This window comes from Aythya ferina (genome assembly GCF_964211825.1).
Source record: "Aythya ferina genome assembly, chromosome: 11".
Lineage (NCBI taxonomy): Eukaryota > Metazoa > Chordata > Aves > Anseriformes > Anatidae > Aythya > Aythya ferina.
This window is the reverse complement of record NC_140307.1, coordinates 21021102-21041835: the sequence shown is the minus strand read 5'-3', so window position 1 is coordinate 21041835 and position 20734 is coordinate 21021102. Positions and strand designations below refer to the sequence as shown.

General features: G+C 43.2%; 1 protein-coding gene and 1 long non-coding RNA gene across 22 annotated transcripts in view; one reads left to right on the top strand and one right to left on the bottom strand.

The window, feature by feature from the left end:
- SEMA6D (semaphorin 6D) overlaps window positions 1-20734 on the top strand; it is a 245777-nt gene that overhangs the window by 199279 nt on the left and 25764 nt on the right. For 8 of the 21 annotated variants that reach the window (XM_084531982.1, XM_084531984.1, XM_084531979.1 and 5 more), the window contains exon 1: window positions 15324-15451. The exons of 11 other annotated variants lie outside the window; for them this stretch is intronic. In XM_084531982.1, coding sequence (XP_084388108.1) covers window positions 15374-15451 — 78 coding nt within the window. In that variant the 5' untranslated portion in view covers window positions 15324-15373. Of the gene's footprint in view, window positions 1-14795; window positions 14816-15042; window positions 15138-15323; window positions 15452-20734 lie in introns of those variants that run through there. 2 more of the 21 variants (XM_084531977.1, XM_084531976.1) reach the window with 2 other exon arrangements.
- Window positions 9698-11167, bottom strand: LOC311442596. The gene is made up of 2 exons (XR_014696768.1): window positions 10775-11167; window positions 9698-10390 (listed from the first exon to the last, which is right to left on the bottom strand). It is a non-coding gene; the product is annotated as an uncharacterized lncRNA (long non-coding RNA).

Genomic DNA, 20734 nt, shown 5'->3' with positions numbered 1-20734 from the left:
AGAGGGGCAGTAAAAAGCAGCTGGGCCTGGAAATGAGCATGAGAACACAGAAGGGGTTGCGTGTGCTCAGGGTGAGCACCTGGTCCTGCACCAGCACTGGTGCTGGCAGACTCTGCCCAAGCAGAACCTAGGTGGCTGCCTGGGACAGGTTTGGAAGTCCTGTGGCATACCTCATCACAGAGCAGGAAGCTCTGGTCTCAATCAGGAAAACTGCTCAGACCAGTAATACCTCCAGTCTACAACAGTGGGCCTTAAATATATGTTTGAAGCTCAGTCATGTGCAAATGGGAGGGAATGTGGTGTCCAAGGAATTTAGCTAAGCTGCAGGACTTTGCACAGAAGCAGCTAGCAAACGCTCACATGGTCTGCTCAATCCACTCCATGGTGGGACACAGTGTCTGACAAGCAGGTGGTAAAAAATGGCTTGAGGAAATTGCTGCATCTGCTTTGCTAAATGAGCGTGTGTCTGAGTCCTGAATCCATCTTTCAATCAAGCCTTTAATAGGAAAATGTAATCCTGAAAATGATATTTCTGAATAGGACCCAGTAAGAAATAGATGGAAACACAGGCTTGGTTTAGAGTGAAATCAAAACAAGAAATCAGAGTGCTGAAAAAAAAAAAAAGAAAAGAAAAAAAGTCACACAGTACTAAAAGCAAACATAATTGCACCAGTCAATTATGAATCTAAATTGAAGCTTGAAATTGGCCAATCCCCTGTCTAGTTTCACTTGCAAGGAGTCTAGCTTGAACTAGCTAGAAAATCAACAGGAAACCAAGGACAAATCATGGGAAGACATGGATCCAGTATTTACATTGCCATTCCTTTCACTGAGCTATGACAAGAGAGAGATTAGGAAAAAAAAAAAAAAAAAGTAAAATGCAATATTACCTTGCTATTTCCCTTTCAAGACTGATGAGTAAAAAGAACAATAGCCAGAAATGTTCTTAAAACTTGCCAATTTCATTGTTTGACAAATACATTCATAAATCGTGTATCTAATTACAAACTGGGTGAGCTCTGAAAAGTACCTCATCATTTTAAAAGAACTTGAAAATCCCATTTCATCCATTGATGAGTCACCTCTGCCCATCAGCACTGAACTAGCACAAGACAAGCAAGACAGACATTTTTATCCTCCACAACATAGTAAGTTCGTTTCAGGAGTGATGCAGGACACCTAGACTGCTGAACTTGAGCAAAGGCAAAAAGGGCATGCATGTGTTTTGAGACAGTGGCTGCACACACAGTTGTATATGTGTATGAATTAGTTATATGAATTACAGTTGTATGTAGAGAGCAGTTGTATGTTCTCTACATCTGTGTGAGCTCCTGCTGGTTTCTCTGCAAGGATTCTCCTTCACGTGGGGAGCTGTGGGGGCCCACAGGCACCGAGAAGGCTGAATCTCTTCTCTCTCAGCAAACCCCAGCCATCCAACTGGGAAAAGACCTGCTTAGTTCTTTAGGCACCCAGAAAAAGGAACTATCATAGGTCATACTTCACACTCTTACACCTGCTTTAGACTTAAGTAGTCAGGTAACTCACACAGACAGCTCATGCGAAGACCCTGTGTTAGCCTCCAGCAACCCAAGTGTGCCATGCTCTGAAGGGAACCACCTTCCTCCACCCCCCAGGTGGCATTGGCCAAGGCTCAGAAACTCAGTGCCCTCTCAGTCACCTCCCTTGCTCTTGCTGTAGGCCCTGACAACTGATGAATTTGATAAAAGTGGGAAGAACTTTAAAACTGATATTTATTTAACTGCTTTGTTAACAAAAGAGTGTTTGTCCTGCATGGTTAATTCACAGTGGCGTTCATATACGGTAGTCTCATCTGGCAACTGATTTTTCCCTTGCATACTGCTTGTGACTGTGCATTAGGCTGAAATTAAATAGATCCAATCCAATTCTCCAAGATTATAGACTCATATCTGTGTGATGGACTGTACTAACTGGTCACTTTGCATTGCCAGGTGATGTAAACTGTGTGCTTGGTTTGGTACCTACACAGCATATACAACCCTGAACTGCACGCTACTCCAGGAGTCCCTAAGCTGTGGCCAAAGCTAGTTTCACCATGTGCTTCTCCAAGAGAGAAGTTAAATTCTCCATTCCATGCTGTCTAGAATAAATTCAGTCATGATACACCTCTGAATCCAGTCTGCCGATGGTGCTTCTGTTATCCATTATCAGTAACCTGGTTATACTTTTGTGCTTTTTTGTCATGTACTCAGTAATATTTGCAGGTGAGCTGCCTGGAAATGTGTTGGTGAGGCAGAAACAGTTCACAGAGGTGCACTGGTAAAGATTTGGCTCTAGGACAAATGGGATGAAAGGGGAAAAACATTTAAGTAAAATATTCAAAAGCATTGCTTTTGGTGCAGAGTTGAGTGGGAACCAGATACTAAGCTTCAAAAGTTGCTGCAAAACAGAGGTACTGCTTGCTGCATCATTTTCTTCGTTTCACAGGCTGAGAGTGTTGGGTCTCAGCTGAAAAAGGAACTTAAGGCTTCCCATCTTGAAGTCAAGGTACATATTCTTTCTTGCTTTCTCCTGAGCATTGTTCTGGCTCATCTCTTAATTCACAAGAAGCTATACCAAATATTCATAGACAAGTTGGCCTTGGAATTTATTTTGCAGGAGATTTTGTTATTGCCTCATAAACATAGAGCTCCCTTAAATTGTCATCAGAATACATGACCATAAAATTACTGAACCAATAAAAGAAAAAACCTAGAGCACTGCTGCACCAATTTTTGCTTTCAAGTATTATGCTGCTCTTTTGTGAAATTCACTGTACTTGCAGGGTTCTAGTAGCATTGCCATATTCTTCCATTGATATGTGTAGTCCAAAAGAAGCAATCACACTTTCAGTAAAAGATGATCTAATTTCCATGGGACTGTGGGCTCCAATCTAGTAGGACCATCTTAACTCTTCCTATATGCAGCCAGCACTAACTGCTGTTTTTCACTACTTTGCACCTTAGATAGACATTTATGTCTGACTAAACTAGCTGTAATTTATATCTACGTAAAACAGGGCTCTTGGTTTGGAAGTGCTCTTTCCATGGGTGTAAATGACAAGCACAAGCCAGCAGCAAATCCAGCCCAGGAGATCCAGTTAGCCCATCTGAGGGAGGAGGGGAAATGAGATATTGATTATTGTGATCTGTACGGGGTGGATTCTAACGGCAGTGTGACATTTTGCAGGAGAGGAAAGATTCAGTTTTCCTGAGCCATGGTGCCTTGGTTCCCACTTGGGTGTGCCCCATGCAGCACGAGCAGTGAGCCCTGTGCACACCGCAGGCAGGAGCATTTTCACAAGGCTTTGGGAACCTCACAGATGCGTAGACACAAATGATGCTATGATATGAACACCATACTTCTCGGTAAATAAACTGTTGGAAAATGGCAGTAGCAAATGGCAGTAGCAGTGGCAATAAAGCTTTTGTTGTTTCAATTTTATACAGGTTTTAAGACAGAATCTGTGATGAACTGCATTGTGCATGTTTACACCAAAATAAAGAGGGAAGCATGGCCTATAAATATGTTTAGCATTAGACCAGTATTTTTTTCAAATTTTAACTCACTAACAGAGTTTTACAGAAATTTGATTACAATTTTACTGCATGGAAAATTCTTTTGCATCTGTTTCACAGACATCCACCTTTTAAATTTTATTTAATTTGTATTGATTTTTCCTGCACTTTCATAAGCAGGCATCACACATCTGAGCACACAGAAATGATTACTTAAGTGATGATTTAAAAATAATGGATGTACATTAGCACATGAATGATTAATTCCTCTTTGTGAGTACAAGCATCCAGGCTATGGTTGAGTAAAATATTGATGGTACAAAGGAAATGAGCTGTTTCTTAATTTAGTTTTGTTCTGGTAATGTGTAACTAATGTTGTTTCCTTCTAGCAGTATGCATTTAGTGACCCTTTTAAATTTTAATACCTAGTGATAGCTCAACTAATAGCTTCATGGGACATATAAGAGGGGATTTTGAAAAGATGCAGATATAGTTTACATGCATTAATTTGAGACTCTTTGTAACACATGTAATACAAATTGATACTACAAAAAAAACTAGACTGTCTAGCCTCAAGCTGGCATTTCCCTGAAAAGATGAGGCTTTTTTTGTACCAGACACACTAGAAGGTGGAGATTTCATTGTCAGGTTAGTCTCAGGAGGCTATGGCATATGAATCCCAGTTCATCAAGGCCTGATGCTCTTGTGATACACCTGCATGTGTCGGGATTAGTGAGACTTGTAGGAAATGAGAGCATGACTGTGCTTACCACCTGATACTTGGGCATATACTTGCACTAAACGTAGCTCAACCTGAGCACTAGGATTAACTCTGCGCTGTACTCCTACAGCCTAAGCTAGAGATAACCTCATTGTGTTTTCTTACTGCACCTACAGCTGTTGAGGTTCTTCTGAGGTTTTTGCCAGGATTACATGCTGAAGTGCTTTGCCACGTATTTGCCAGGACGCTGCAAGGAGGAAAAAGCACTGGAAGGCGAGCATGACCCAAACGGGCCTACCTACACCTTCACTGCATCCAAATGTAAAGCCAGTGCCCAGTCAACCAGAACAGTATGGTCTTAAAAACAAATAGAAACATCTAAAATACTCTGTAAGTGTGGCTGGACAGCAACCCATGTGAGGACACAGGTTATGGTAGAGTGCAGCTACAGGTTTTGACGTTCTCAGATGGGAATACAACCTTGTTACTCAAGGTTGATATACAGACTGAATCACTGGCACTGCCTAGCCATTGCCCAATCTGTTGGAATGGCACTTTGCCCACTGACGTGGTGATATGCCAGGTTTCATTTGAAGTAGGTGCCTTCTAACAATGGGTTTAGAAAAGCAGCCTGTTGAAGACAGCAACTGACACTTCTTTCTTCAATAGGCTATTTTTGGAGTGGGAACACTTGCTGGCAGCAAGTGCAAAGGGCCTAAATCAGTTTCTATTAGTCAGCTGAAAAAAAAAATCTCATTTGCTACAGTAACAGAAGGTTTGGGCTAAAAAGTAAAGTGATTGCTTCCATTTGGTCTTGCTGGCTTCACACGGGCATGTTTATTGTGGCTACTTAATCCTACAGTACCAAAGTGCATGGTAGTTTGAAGGTGGGAAAGGAAAAGGAAGAAGAGGAACAGTATACTGCTTTTGAGACAAGAAAGGGTGTTTTTTTGTTTAATTTTGAAGCATGATCCTTTGATATTTTCCACTGCTGCAATGGATATTATATGGTAATCCTGCCAGGACATTTTATATGTGAGGAATAGTTTGAGTGTTGGCTCCCCGGGATGACATTTGAGGAATATAGTTCACAGTTTTTCCTTTGGCAACTGAGAGAAAAGAGGGATCTTCAGGCAATCTCAACAAAAATCAACAGACTCTTCATCATTAGGTCTTTTTGAAAGTGTTTTGAAGATCCTAGGGAAAACACAGACTTTGGCTGTCAAAACTCCCTGAAGGGGTGTAGATCACAGACCAAGGTAATGCAAGCAGTTCTCCCTTGTGGCTTTATGGATACAGAATGCCTGAAATGTGGGCAGGGTGTAAAACCACATGGCTTTAAGAGCAGCCCAGATGGCCAACAAACCCAGGAACACATGCACACATGATACCCTGATCCTTCTAGGAAGGATTTTCAATCTAAATTGCCAGCCTGACATCACCCCCATGACATTACTGATGGACAGAAGTGATATACAATCCACCTTGCAGATAGCTACTCGCTTGGGTCCGTAGTGAGGACTAATATGGCCTAACATGCCTCTTTCAACAAGTCCAAAGCTCATCTGAGCTTGAGTCCTGGCAGTGATGTGATAGGAGTCTGAGCTTGGCTATGGTTCTGATCCACTCTCAAGGGATGCTATTGACCAGGCCATTTACAAATACCCATCCCTGTCACCTGGATGAGCACTGGGCAGTCTGCCTCCTCTCCCCAGTGCCTCTACTGTCTTCCCACAACTCCACTCCCTTCTTCATCACTGTGCCAGGACAAAGTGCCATCCTATCTGGCAGTGTGCTCGGTCCCCAGGACGTGCAGGGGGACATGCCGGGTGGCAGGATGCTACTTAAGGTTGTGCTCCTTGCAGCTGGGTCCCCCATACAACTTATGGAGAGTGGTTTGTGATGGTCTGGCTACAGGAGGAGGTGGAGAGCTTTCCATCCTTCTCTGGTTTAGTGTTGAGCTCTTGGCCTGATAGAAGTATGTGACTAATGATGACAGGGAAAGGACCAACTAGGCATTCTCCACCAGCATACAAAGTATGCACGAGCAAAATAAACAATGAGTCATTAAGATTCTTCTGGACACAGGAAACTATTGAGGCAGCATCTGAAGTACTCAGATAAAATATCCATCTCTAAATCAGCTTTTGATAGGAAAGCTGAGAGTAACATGTAGTTATCTTTGGCTAGTGGACAGTGGAGACTTTATTACAAAATGATTTATTTTCTATAACATGGCTGCTAAAATCATGGCACCTCATTATGCAACTAATTAAGAAGAGTTAAAGCTATAAAAGGAGCTGGAAAACTCTGGCTAGAGCCACAAATACTATTTCTTGCATTGCTTCCCAGATGGAGAATCACTTTTCATGCCCTCCTCTTATCCACAAAGACAGAGAAGAGAGGAGGTCTGTAGCTAACAGCTGCAGCATCCACAACTGCCTCACTCCAAGCAGCAGAGGTAACAGAGCAGTCTCTGTTCTTTGCCAAGAATGGAGATGCCATGGCTTTTTTTTTTTTTTTTTTTTTTTTGATCCACATTAGATAACAGTGTTGGCATTCCTACCTGTGCCTGCTTTTTCAAGTCAAGGACTGTCCAGAGGATTTAGTAATAACTTGATGGTTACTGGTTCATTCTTTGTTATATATTTTTGCTATGTTAATTCTTCAAATATGTGCTGCAAATAAGAGATTTTTTAGGATAGGATAGATGCCATTGCTATATTACCCTGCCTTGGATCTAAAGTGCTTTCTACACTTTTGACCCCCTGCAAACACAAGCCTCCTGCCTGACAGCTCCTTTGCATGCCTGTTTGCTGCATGACTTGTCACAGACAATGGTATTTCCTCAGACTCCATGGAGCTTTGCATCACTCAAGATTAGTGGTCCGACATGCAGAGTCATACAAGCAGCTGGCAAACTGTGATCACTGAAACAATGTGGAGATGAAATGGGCCATCTATCTCCTTGTCACCTACTGTCACCTCAAAGGTGAAAAGTCTGTCATCTTGCAGCTACAAAAGAAAAGTAGTAAGATGTGTCTGAGGATCACTAATACAAGTGGCTCTAGTGGTGCACCATTTTAGATGTTAACGGGAGAGAAGGAGTAGCAGTAGCTCCAAAGGATCAAAGCCACTTCCACTCACTTTTGCCTCTTAGCTTTCATATATGGCGAATAACAAGTGCTTTATCTCGTTTGTACTCACTCACTGTCTCTAAGTGGAAATTTTTCTTCTGCATTAACCTGTAAGGCAAAGAATAGACCAGAGCAAACCTTTCGTGGATGGCTCTTCTACGGCTACTCAGCAGAAAGGAGTTTGCAGCCCACAGCTAGCACATAGGAGGGAACACCATGGTTCAATAGAGCTAGAAGTCAATTTTTAAACAAACAGTAATATTAGATAAGGCAATAAGTGTTGGAAAAAAAAATAACAATATTCACTTATGTCCAAGAACAAAATATTCTAGGATAAAGTTGGCTACTGAGATGTCAAGGGGAATACACTAAACAGAAACTCAGGTTAGCATGCCAAAGGCAACCGCTTCTGTCATTACTGATTGTGTGTGGGCTATGGACTTTCTGTATGTATGACAGAGGTAAAAGTAAATAGTTTGATCATCTTTCTTCAAACCTAGGATGAGAGTCTATGCTCTCTCTGGATAGGAATGCATCAGAGAAATATGGCAAGGTTTTATTTCAGAGTTCAAGCAGATATAAATTTACAAGCCATTTGTTTACCTTTCTATCTTTAGTGATTACTGGCATTAGCTATTTTCTAAGCACCCTCCCCACATCAAACATGAAAAATGTCTGTCTGATCCTTTACAACTGTTTCACTGTCACCTAAATGAAGCAGGTTTTTGGCTCCTGAGTCAGTGTTAGGCTGGACAGCTGCTTAGCTGTGACAGCCCAAGCAGCTACCTCAGGCTTGCGCAAGGGGGATTCAGACTGTACTAAATTACATTCTTAGGGTCATATGTAAAGCTTTAATCCATGGAGTTATATTTGGCAGGACAGTGAAGGAGCAAGGCTTATGTGCATCTGTGGATGTGTCTGTGTGAGTCTGTACATGTACACATGGCTAATTGCTTGTTTTCTGTAACATTAAAACGTTCACGTCTGTCATCAGCTGATACCTATGGACTCACCTTTGTGTAGGATGTGATTGTTGGTATACGGAGTCAAGCTGATTCTTGTTGGATTTTATTGACTCTGGCATGAGTAATGTGATACTAATCTATAAACTAATCTGCTGGTATTTATAACCAATAAGCAATTGTCTCACCCACTAACTGCAAGTTTGGGGATATGACAATTACAGTAGATACTAGTTTTACTGTAGCTCTGAGCTGCTTGGGAACCTATATGATTGGCTAAATTTCTAGGAGAATATTTGATTTACCTTAAAGAAAACATCAATCTTGCCTCTGGTCATTCTTACTAATAGGGAGTACTATATCTTCTGAGCCAGAACATAAAACACTTCAAGTCTGAGACCAGTGAGGTAAATAAAAGGAAAAAATTATAATCTGTTCCCATCCTACATTATCTGGTAATTTACACATAAATAACAGTGAAATAATAGCAGGTTTTCAGGCCTGTTTCTGTTCTGAAGGTCACTGGGTCTCCACAGGACAAAGGGGATTAATCACACAGAATCAATTACAGGATTAGGTAATCCCCTAAAATGGGATTGAAAAGTGATTTTGTGTAAGAGACATTGCTATGTATAATTAAATAGATAACATTAAGCGTCTTGTTATCTTGTGATTATATACTGTGAGCATAGATTTGTTACTAATATGTCTTTTCATCTTTGCCTGAAAAAGGCAGTACATTTTACTACTAGTGAGGAAAAGTGTAGGTAAACACTGCAGATGGTGTATCTATACTGACTGAGTAGCTGTATGACAAATGAAATTTTGGAAATTAAAATTGTAGGCTGTGAGGAAGATTGTCTATTAATCTTGGAAGCATGCCATTAAATCTAATTACAGTATTTTGTTGATGTTACCTTAGATGTTTCAAATGAATTCCCCATCAAATGTTAGGTGATGTAATATACCTAACTGAAAAGCTAATCACTGTACAGAAAATGGAGTTTTCTTGCTTTCAGTGGTTGCTGTAGACATTTGGGGATGTTTGCAGCACATACCACTCTGCACCTGGCCCCAAATGGCACCGTGGCAATGCCCCCATCCTGGGCTTTTCCACTCCCAGCCCTCTGCCCTGTAATGCCCCACCCTGTCAGGGATTTTTATTTTTTCCTAAAAAGTTATCCTTTAGCAAGGGCCAGGAATTAATCACACTTTACCCTTGCAGGAAAGTGCCATGGCCAGAATTGTTGGCCTGAAAGAGTTTGCTTTTCAAAGTTAAGGCGGATAGAGAGCTTGCAGGCAGGAAAGACCAGTTTTACAGCAAGACTGTGCCCAGTTATGTTCACTGCTTGAATCCCTTTTATTAGCTTTGACATACAGTCATCCAGATTTCACTATAAGCACATTTCAAGTAGTAAAATACACAGGACAAGACATTACAAACATTGTGGCTATGGCTTTTCTTTGCTGAGGCTGCCAGCCCCATGGCCTCAGCAGGGAGGAATTTTTGACCTTTCCTGACTTGGCTTCATCTCTGCAGGATCCCACGCAAGCCCCACTGGCTGACCCATGCAGCGCTTCCAAAACATTAAAAAAATTATGTTTTCTAATTATTTTTATTAATTACTGGCACTTCTCCTCTGCCTCCCTAGAGGAGATGGTGGAATTGGAGAGCCAGCAGATTGAATTTCATTCCAACTTTGGCCTCAATAAGAACCAAGAGCAGTTATTATATTTATCACTTAAATATTCAAGACAGAGATGGTGTTTGGTGTGCTTCTCAAGGCAAACTGATGTCTGATGATCATGGGTGGGCATGGAATAGCAGCATGCACCCATTTCTTACACTAGCCAGAAAGATAAATGACAGGCATGGAAGCATATACAGATGTTGACACAACACAGAACCAGAGTAAAGTTGCCAAGTTGAGGATGCACAGCCCATCAGCCTTAGCAGAAAATCATCGCTACGCCTTCAAGACGACAGGCATACAACCTGAGGTTTCTATACATCTCTCTAAATGAGGAGGCAGGCTAGAAAGATATAAAACAGAGAGAACAATGATATTAAAATTGAGGTTTTGACAGTCAGAAATACTTTAAAAACAACTCTCAACACAGTACTCAAAAAGATGCTAAAAGAAAGTGTTAAAATTGTTCTGTGTCTACCTATATTTTACAAAATGCTAATCACTTAAAAGCACCTCCTATAATTTTCTGAGAGCTAACAAGAGTGAAAAAGGGGGTTTCATATCATTTGGAAAATAGGAGAAAAATATTTTCTTTCCTTTAAACATTACAAAGAACTCTACTAATGTGCAACCTGAATTGGATACTATTTACAGAGATAAAAGTACAACATCTTTTCTTACACTTACCAGTCTTTATACAGTACTTGACTTATAACCAATCATTTACCTGTATCAACACAGCACAGGCTTGTTATATTAGCAATTTGTTATTTTTAGCCACTTGGTGTAAATCATGAGCAACAATGTTCTGAAATGTCTCACTTCTGACTCTGTTGATACTGCTGCAAGCTCAGGACTCAGAGAAGGAAAATGGCTGGCTTTGCCAGCCAAACAGTGGGATTTCCACCTATATTTCCCCAGGCAACAAGGTGTAGGGTGACTGAGTGAGAGTAGGATCTAAATATGGTCTCCAGGCAGATTAAAGACCCATTTTCTTGGGATCTATGCCATAGGCAAAGGGGGTGAATAAGTGGCCACAAACAGGACAATAGGGTTTGTGGAGACCAGAGTCTAAAGCCACAAACAGTGTGTAGCCATCTAACAGGTGAGCATTGTTCTCATGTAATTACACATTCAGCAAGTTAATAGTGGAATACCTTAACAAGCTATCAGCTTCAGCTGGCACAGTTTAACCTTGTTCTGGTGATAAGCGGTGAAACGTTATAGCTTGAGCTTCTTATTTTCTATATTTATGTTCTTAAAAAATTGAAAGGATTCTCCACCAATCTGTAGAGATTAAAAGCCTGCTTTTTTAGAAAATTTTCTACATTTATTCACATACTATACCTGCTTGTCCTGCCCTGTGCAGTGGCTCCCCAGATGCTGAGAAGGCACTAAGGCACATAAAACCAGAGCTGTATGAAAATAACATTTCTAGGTTGTTAATAGAAACTAATATTATCAGGCAGACCAATATTTACCCCTGCTGTGAGAGCATTACTCATTGAATAGAGCCTTAAATTGTCCAGCTAACTTCATGCACTCATAAGAAATAAATTCTATTCTCTTTTATTATCAAAATTAATTACAGTCAAGGTTAAGTTGTAACATCTACACTTTGCAACTTCAATTTAAGGACAGCGAATATAAAAACTGCGCATTTCTGCTTCACCAGAAATTAAACACCTAATCCATAGTAAATAACCTATCAATTACTTTGTACACTGTCATGCAGTAGGCAGATGTCTGTACACACTGTTGAAATGTGGTGCCTTTTGGAGGAAAGAAACAGGAGGAAGAAGGAAAATATTTAGCTAAAGTATAATGAGTCATGATATAACATCATCACATCCTGGCACTGCTGTGATTTGACTGTTCTTCTGTAACTGACATTTGCTGTTTTTATTGGAAATGACATAGTTTAAATGAACGTGTCCTGAAAATATAAGTTTCAGATTTCATTCAGAAGTCATCGCATCCATGCACTAGTGTGCTGAGTCACTGATTCAGCTCTGGCTCAGGCAGAGAGAAACCATCAATGTCATTTTCCTCAGCATTTGGGGGATGCACCATTCCAGCAAAACTTTCCTAGGCAGCGGCACGCCAAAGGTGGTTTTCCAAACGTGCAAGCTGCCCCGCAGTGCGTGGGCTTGCATTTTCTTACCAAATCATGTGGCCAATGTAGTGATTTTAATGAACGGTTGTGCTTCCTAAACCCAATTCAACCTTGGTTATAAAACTAATGGAGGAATTCAAGTGGAACGAAATGTCTGGTTTAAACACACATTAGTTTCATATTACCCATATTTTAATGAAGCAAAATCTCGATTTGTTCTTCTAACAGATGGTGGTTCTTTTATCTGTATGTAAATTTTGAATATTCTGCTTACATTTTCAAATTCGTGAGCATGAGTGTTGCTTAAGTCTGTAAAACACTTAGAGGGTGAAAAATCCTTTAGACAATAGGAATAATCCATAAGATATACCTATGAGATAGGGTGAGTAAGTGGTCTCATTACCATTTCGTACACAGGGACAGTCTCACCGGAGCCAGAGCTGCTCCTCGGGCATTCCTGGCTCTTGGTCTGACACTCAGTCCATTCGATTGTGCCTCTGTACTTTTAGATTCTGCTGATGTGTTTCTTTTACAAATCAATCATTGTAAGGGTAATTAACATTTAAAAGCCAGGTTTCTTTTAATTCCATTAATATATTTGTGACAAGAAATGTGTTGGCAGAATCCAAAGGTTAAGAGTTACAATGAAGAACAAGTTTTAGGATAAATGAAAGTTAAGGCCTAAAATAGCCTGACAATACCCCATTAATCTGCACACTATTGACACAATAGTGGTCTATTGTGTCAATGAGGATTTAAGAAGCTTTGTAGCACATGCTACTGATGGTTTATCATATCAATAGGAACCTGCGTATATTGGTGTTAAAAAACCTGTGGCTGTATAATTCCCTGACTGCACACATATTGTAAATGCACATACTTTAAATCTTTACATAAAGTGGTTTCTAGCCATGCAGCAAATTTTGAAACTATAATAAAATACCATATTTAATACTTCAACGTAGATAGATCTACACTTGACTACCCCAAAATCCTCCAAAATGCTCTACTTGAAACTGAAACCCTTTGCCGCACAGCAAGGCAATCTGATGCTCAACATTATGTCATCTGCCTAATTGCAGCAGAAGGAGATTTAAACCGCGTTAAGCTCTCAGCCCGGTAGAAGGAAGCCTTCAGTTAGCCTGTGGCTGGGATGTGCAGTGGGGAGGAAAGGCCCCTTCGCACAAGCTGAAGGAGCAGCAGGGAGCGTGCAGCCACAGCCCAAGCAGATGCCCCAGGCTGTGCTACTTCCCATGCCCCATGGCAGGGGCAGCTGAGCAGCTACACAGTTTAGATTGAGTGAAAATACAGGTGGCTCTCTAGGAGTGCAGTTTTTCTGGCTGGCACCACCATTGGGGATTTAAAAATCAGAGAAGCACATACCAAATTTGTAACGCCCCAGTGCAGGCAGCTCACACCTTGGCATACACACTTCTGATAAATGCATGCAGCAGAAAATCTGCTCCGAGAGCTCGGCTGCCGATGGGGAGGCCCCAGAGCTGCACTCTGACCTGGAGTCTTATTGGGGTAGGCACATTCGTGCTCTAAGCTTTTTGCATCCTCAGGTTGCAATTTGATTCCCAACCAATAGAATGGTCTCCTGTTTCCATGTGCTGTGCAAATTGCAATGCTCTTCAGATTAGGGCTGCTCCTGAGAAGGAGAAAATACCATCTTTACACCTCTAACCAGGCAGCAGCTCCTGGGGCACAACATAGCCACGCTGTGTTTGCTGCAAGGAAGCCCGTAATGATCTTGCCTTTAGCCTGTCACCACTAGGAAACATCAGAGAGACAGCCAAGGGCCTGAGTTGCCAAAAACATCCTATTCCCATGGCTGAGAGATTGTGTTGGAACCATCTCTAAAGAGAATTTACTATGGGCCAAATCCTGGCGCCCTTGCTTAGATGAATCGGTTCTCAAGACACAACGCTCCCACTGCGAGTAGCATGCATGCAAAATCCAGCAGGATTGGCCCCAGAACTACCTGGGAGCATCAGGCCCTTGTCTCTCAGGGCAGGAGTAACACAGGGAGCAAGGGGACGCAGGCAATGGCCGGGCCCCGGGATGCACCCAGGTGGATGCAGGGGCAGGAACATGGGGATAGCATGTGAATGGCTGAGATGTTTCCTCAGAGGCAACCTCCAAATTACTTTTACTCAGAATTTTTCCGTTTTCCCATCAAACAAGTGTAGATGATGGAGTTTGGTGAGTATTCCTTTTTTTTTTTCTTTTCCTTCCCAAATATTTTGTGGCACTTTAAGCCTTAATTAATTTAATGTAATAATAATAATAATAATAACAACAACAACAACAACAACGAATGAGCGACAGCTATTTCCCAGACTTCATTTCTGGGATGAAACCCTTTGTTTCTGGAACCTCTCCGGGGATTCGGGGCAGGCACTTGAAGATGTCATTTCAAGGACGCTCCCCCTTGGCCGCTCCCCACCACCCGTCAAATTCTCTGCACCCCGAGCCCCGGCAGCCCGCACCCACTACTCCCTCACGAAGCGGCGGCGGGGCGTTAAGGGGCCAGGACTCAGAGCGAGGGCGGCGGCCGGGAGCGGCGCCGCACCCGGTGCTGCCCAGGGCGGGGCCGGGGCCGCCGTCTGCCCACCGCATCACGGCAGTGCGCGGAGATCCGCCGGGGCGGTGAGGGCGGCGGTGGGACGGGGGGCAGCGGAAAGTTGGCGGGGGCGGGAGGCGGAGCCGAGGCTGGGCGCGGCGCGGCGCGGGTGAAAATAAACACAGGGAAGGGGAGGGAAGGGGGAAAAAAAAAAAAAAAGGAAAAAAAAAGGCGGCGGCGGCGGCGGGCTGGGCGGGAAGGGGTGGGCTCTGCGGGGCGCGCCTCCCCCGTGCAGGCTCGGTAGCGAGCGGAGCGCCGGGATGGGGGCGCCTGGCGGGGGCAACGGGCGGAGGAGCAGCCCCGCAGCAGGCAGCCCCGCCGGCGGGCGGCGGCCGCGGGCAGCGGCAGGTACGCGGCGGCGCTGCCGAGCCGAGCTGAGCCGAGCCGGAGCCCTTGCGGGAGCGGGGGAGTCGCAGCGGAGCCGGGCCGCCGGGTTGGTCCCCGGCGAAAGCGCCCCGGGGCGGGCGGGCGGGGAAGGGACGGTGGGGCGAAGGGGGGACGGCGAGCGTGGTTTGGGGGCTCGGCGGCGGCGGGCGGGCGCTGGGAAGCAGAGGGAGCTGCGCGGCTGCTCCCGACGGATCTGGATGGAAACTAACCGGGAGCCGGGTCGGGAGCGTCCCTGCGCCGGGTGCTGCTCGCCTTCTGCCGCCCGCCGCGTTCAGGTGTGGAGCCCAGAAACTTTTGGAGCGGGGGGAGCTGCGGAAAGTGAGAGGGCAGCGAATCAGGCTGCGGGTAGAAGGGGCTCGGAGCCTCCTGGGCTAGTTGTAATCGCTGGGTGGCGAGTAAAGGTCACACGGATGTTTCCAGGTGGATGATGTGCCCGTATTTTAAAGGGTTTTTGTTTTTGGATGGTTTTCATTGTGCTCTGACTTGTAAGCTGGAAAATGCAATTAAGTATGCTTTAGGTTGATATGTTGAAGATCTTGCGGTTCCGGCGGGCATCCCGTTGTTAGCATGAATATAGCTCTGTGTTAGTCTTAAATTGGTGGCTTTCCTCTAATCTTGAAGTTGTTCCTCACTTCTGGTCAAGATTATGTCTGTGTTACAGGCATTAGCCTGTGAGTAATTTGAGCAAAATTCGGCCTTCAGCGTGTAAAGTCATTTGTATTTATATGTGTGTGTGGCTTAGGATACATTTACTGTTGAGCATAACAGCAGCCCTGATAGTTCATAATGCTCACATATGTGGTACTTGCTGTACAGATGGTATTGTAGCTTATCCATCTACACACGCGCACATTTCACATATAACATGCAGGAATTACAGCAAACTTCCTCTAAAATACTGTTCAGGGCTCTGTAACTGGGTGGCATTCTTTCCCTGGTTATTTCCTTTGGGTAAAACATGCATCTTTATGGGTATACCTTTGTGTTCTAAGTTGTTAGTCTTTCTCTATTAATGTTTATATATTCATTTAAATATTATTTGAAGGAACAGCTTCCCACTGTGTTAGAGGCTTCTACTGTTGCTGTGTTGCTCTCACATACAAATACTTTAACTGTGAATTTTCTGAGGTTCTGTTCCTTTTTCCAAGTCTAACAGGAAGCTCATTGTAAATCCTTGCAATCACTTTTTGTTGGAAAAGAGAATAGACCTTTTTTGTGCTTTATTCACAGTATAAAATTCTGTCTACCTCTAAAGTCTACTTAAGTTACTATTCAGTAGATTAAGCTGTACGTAGCTGTGTTTAATGTAGTAAGTGGCAGGCATATTCTGTTATGTTGGCAGATATTGTATAAACATTTACTCTGGCTTAGATAAATACAAATTGCCAGTTGAGTGCTCTGATTTCTTTTTCTATATAACCACGAACTTTAACAGTTTTTATATTAACCAATATAAAGCCCAGTTGTTTTAAAAACAGGAAGAGAAAGTTTGTAGTCAAAATTTATTAAAGATCTGAATTATGTAGCTCAGTTTTCCAAAGAACAGTCAAAACGGTATAACCTAGAGGCTCTAAATTTGTTTATTTAACAGGCTTCTCTCTTTCATCTGCATCTTCATTTACAGTAAACAGCTACTGTCCTCCCTCCTATCCTGCAGTCTGTTGGTACCTGTTCTCATTTATGGTTGAGATGCAACAAAGATAATATCATCTTCTAACCATGCTTTGTGTGATGCAGGAGTGTGTGCCGGGAATACAGTGATGGCCCTGTCAAAGCTCTACAAACCAGCTGTATGGCTGCATCTCCCCTCCCCGAGTCTCCCAGGCCCCGTTAGCTGGACCATCTGAATGTTCCTACCTCTTTTTGTGTGGCTGAGCTGAGCCGACTGTTAGAGCTGATACTTCGGCCCTTGGAGCCGCAGTAACTTTGATGTAGACTTATGAAGTGCACACATTAAGATAGAGTGCTTAATTACATATGCAATTAATTCCGACTAAATCAGTCTTCAGTCTGATCTGTCCTGTCATGAGATATGTGAAGGTAAAGAAAGTACATCATAGAAGCTCACTTCAAAGCGTATATTAAGTATTTGTAATAACATCTTCTGGTCTTACTACAGTCAGTCACACAAGAGGCTGCAGCTCTTGATCATTATGTCTGTTACTCTTTCTTAAAATGCTATTGCACTTAACACAGCATTCAATATCCCTTGAAGTCATATGAAGCCCAGTTAGCTGGACAGAACCTGTACAAAACATTGAAATACTTAGGTTATGCTTCCTTCAGAAAAAGACAGAAATGTGAAATCAAGTGCAGTGAAGTCAAGTGGAAATCCTTGGAGAACATGGCCACATATTGGACACATCAAGTGTCAAATGGCCACATATATGGACACATCAAGTGTCAAATGAGAGACCATTTCAGTTATGATCTTTCTTTGCAAGACAAAGGAACCAGTTACAAGAACAGTTTCTGTGCTCATAAGCTTATGTTGAGCTTACTTGTGTTGCAGTCTGTGGTATTTTTCAGAGAATGCACTATGTGTTTGCAGTGCTTACTGAATAAAGGATATGGTGGTTGATTACATATTTGTGTGTTAAACATACCTGTAATTCCAGTTAAGAAAAATCAGATGTCTTTCCATTGGGTAAGGTAATAATTTGCTTCACGAGTAATTAAGAAAAGATGGAAGGCATATTATTTGCATTGGGTAGTATAAGTTATTTTCAGTCTTAGCAGCTCTGTGTGTAATTAAAACAGTTCAAATGTTGCTTTCTTCAAAACTGCTGTTAGAACAGATGATCTCTTCTTGTGCATCAGATAAGCTACTGCAGTTACCGTTAAAATCCATCTAAGCCATTTTATTAAGTTGTTACTTGTTCTGTGAATAGGTGCCAGCCCGGAGTTCAAAAGAAAGTAGGTTCTGATTTGTTCCCATGTCACGTGGAAGAGGTGTGCAGTAAAACATTGTATTATTGCTCTTCCGATGCTGTTTGCAGGTCTGTGTGTTGTCTGCCATAGGCCACTTTACCTTGTTGTGGTTTGACAGTAATTACAGTACAGCTAATATCAGAAGTTGATTCAGTTTATTCAAACAGGACGGCTATTGAATTGTCCCACTTTCAAAGTCAAATGTTTGTGTAACCACAGAAATCAAATCTGTAGTGCACATATATAACATATGAGTTGTATTTATTTCCCTAACTTTTCTATTCCATTTGGCTTTTGTTAACTAACCCAGATTAGCATTTTAACAACCCCAAAGTGAACTTCTGCGATTCTCCCTGCTTGGACAGTGTGTGTAGGCCATCCATCATTCTGTCCTTGGCCACAACAGCCATAACCATTTGGAGCTACACAGAAACCATCCGACTGTGAACAGCACAGCTGGCTGCAGCAATTTTTTCTTCCACACCACTGGCAGCATTGTCTGGCTATGGTAACTAAAGTTAATATTCAGAACATGAAGTTTGTGCCGTGCCGGCACCCAGGCCCTGCTGCAGCTCAGCAGGCACACCTGCGGACAGGCCGCAAGATGGCTGCTGGGAGCGAGGCAACCGCTGGACTCTTTCCTTGCGGGGCTCCAGTCTGAAGGCAGCAACCTGTTTTGTGGAGTGGGATTAAGTTAACTTGGTGCTTGCTTGAGAGGGAGGTTGCTTGCAGGATCCTGTGCTCGTTCCTTCGGTTTGCAGATCAGGGTGTGCTTTGAAAGCTGCCAGCTAAAGAAACAGAACTTGCTGCCTTAACTTAGCCATGCAAACAGCCGGAGAGCACAGAAAGAAATGGAGAATTTGGGCTGTGTGTTTCACACATTCTTGGAGAAGTCTTTTTAGTTCCACAACGGAAACCATGTGATTTCACAGGATCTGTGCCCAGACTCTAATACTCACCACAGATGTGTGCCTCGGGTTTGTTTTACAGATCTGTGAATGCAATAGTAAAGAAGCTGGTGTGCAGTTTGTTTTAATTGTGACCTGTACTCTGAATGGCACATAACCCGCAGATGAGTGCCCTCGTGGCTCTATGCTAATTGCACCTGTGGAAATTTTTGCATAATTTAAGTAAACTGGCCTGGCATGACTGGCTGTTGTGTATGAGCCACAGCTTTCTTGCTAGAAGAGGAGCCTTCAAGAGCAAAGGAGGTCAGGAGGTGTTGCCAGGCAGGTAGAGGCTGGGGTGGAAGTGGAGGAGCAAAGACATGGTGGAGGAGGAGCAAGGAGCTCAAGCAAGCAAGTGACATTTGTTCTGTCCAGAATGGTTACAAACCTTGTAAATGAAATCAGTCTGTGGACAGCTTTGATTTATATTCTCACACAGCAGATTGGCCTTGGTCTGCCTGACCTTGGTAACATTACAGAGGTCGTATTTGCACACAGATACTCTTCTTGCAGAAGGGTTTGTTGTTGCTGTTATTTTTGTTAACAGTTGCATCCAAGAGCCAAATTGCAGCCTGTGTTTCTAATTCGAAAGGCACTGGAACACAGCATACACAGAATTTTTATTTACAGGATGGATCCTCTCCCCCACAATGGATGGCTTAAGAGATGAGACGGCAGATGTGTACAGCCAGGCAGGGGCTGTGAGAAGCAGGAGAGCCCTGTTGGCCTGCATAATCAGCAGCCGTGTTTGTGCACAAGCTGCCTAAACTTAGCTGAGCCGTGTGTGTCGGGGAAAGGGGCACACATGCTTGTTGGCATCAGAGGCAAAGGGAGCTTTGAAGAGGGTTTGGGCTGCAAATGACGAGTTAATTGGCAGGTGTGTGCTGGGGAGCTCTTCAAGAGTCAGGGGGGAAGCAAGCAGAGGTGCTCATCTGGAAAGGTAACAAGCAGCAGGGACTAGCATCACAGGATGGCTGCTATCAGTGGTGGGAGCAAAACCTCCGAAGAAATGAGAGGTGATCAGCTGGTCACTGTGCTCAGTTATTACTGGAATAATAGGCTTTTCTTAACATGAGCCACGTAGTTCATCTCTCTTATGCCAAATGGTCACGACAGCTGGGCCTCTGCTTTCCTGAGCAGTAGTGAGGAACCAGCTTGTGCCTCCCTTAGGTTAGGACCTTCCTCACAGTTTTACTGTAGCATGAAACCAAAGGTACTCTCCTTAAGTGCTGCTGTTGCACTTCTGGGCATGTTTACAGGTACTGGTGGTGGACAGGGACTGCATCAGCTACTCACAGCTCCAGCAGAAAGTGTTGCAGCTATTTCTGCGTATGTCTGTCGTGGTAGATGCGCTTTGGGGTCAAAAGAAATTTCTCATGCTGGTATTTCAAGACCCTGTTTATGTATACCTCTGCTTGGGCACCCCTTCCCTGTGGTGTGTGAAGCATCCTATCAGGCTGCGTAACCTTCCTGTTTTGGGAGGTTACAGAGAAAATCATATGCATTGGAAGCCTGAATGTATACTTATGGTTGCAATATTAAAATTTTAGATGGTGTTTGAATGTTGTCCAGTGTTAGTGAGGAGGCTGTTACTCTGCCTGTTAGTGGGATGGTGGTTTTACAACAAGAAACAGCCATAAATGCTCTGCGTGTACCCTGCATGGGCCAAGCAGTACCCAG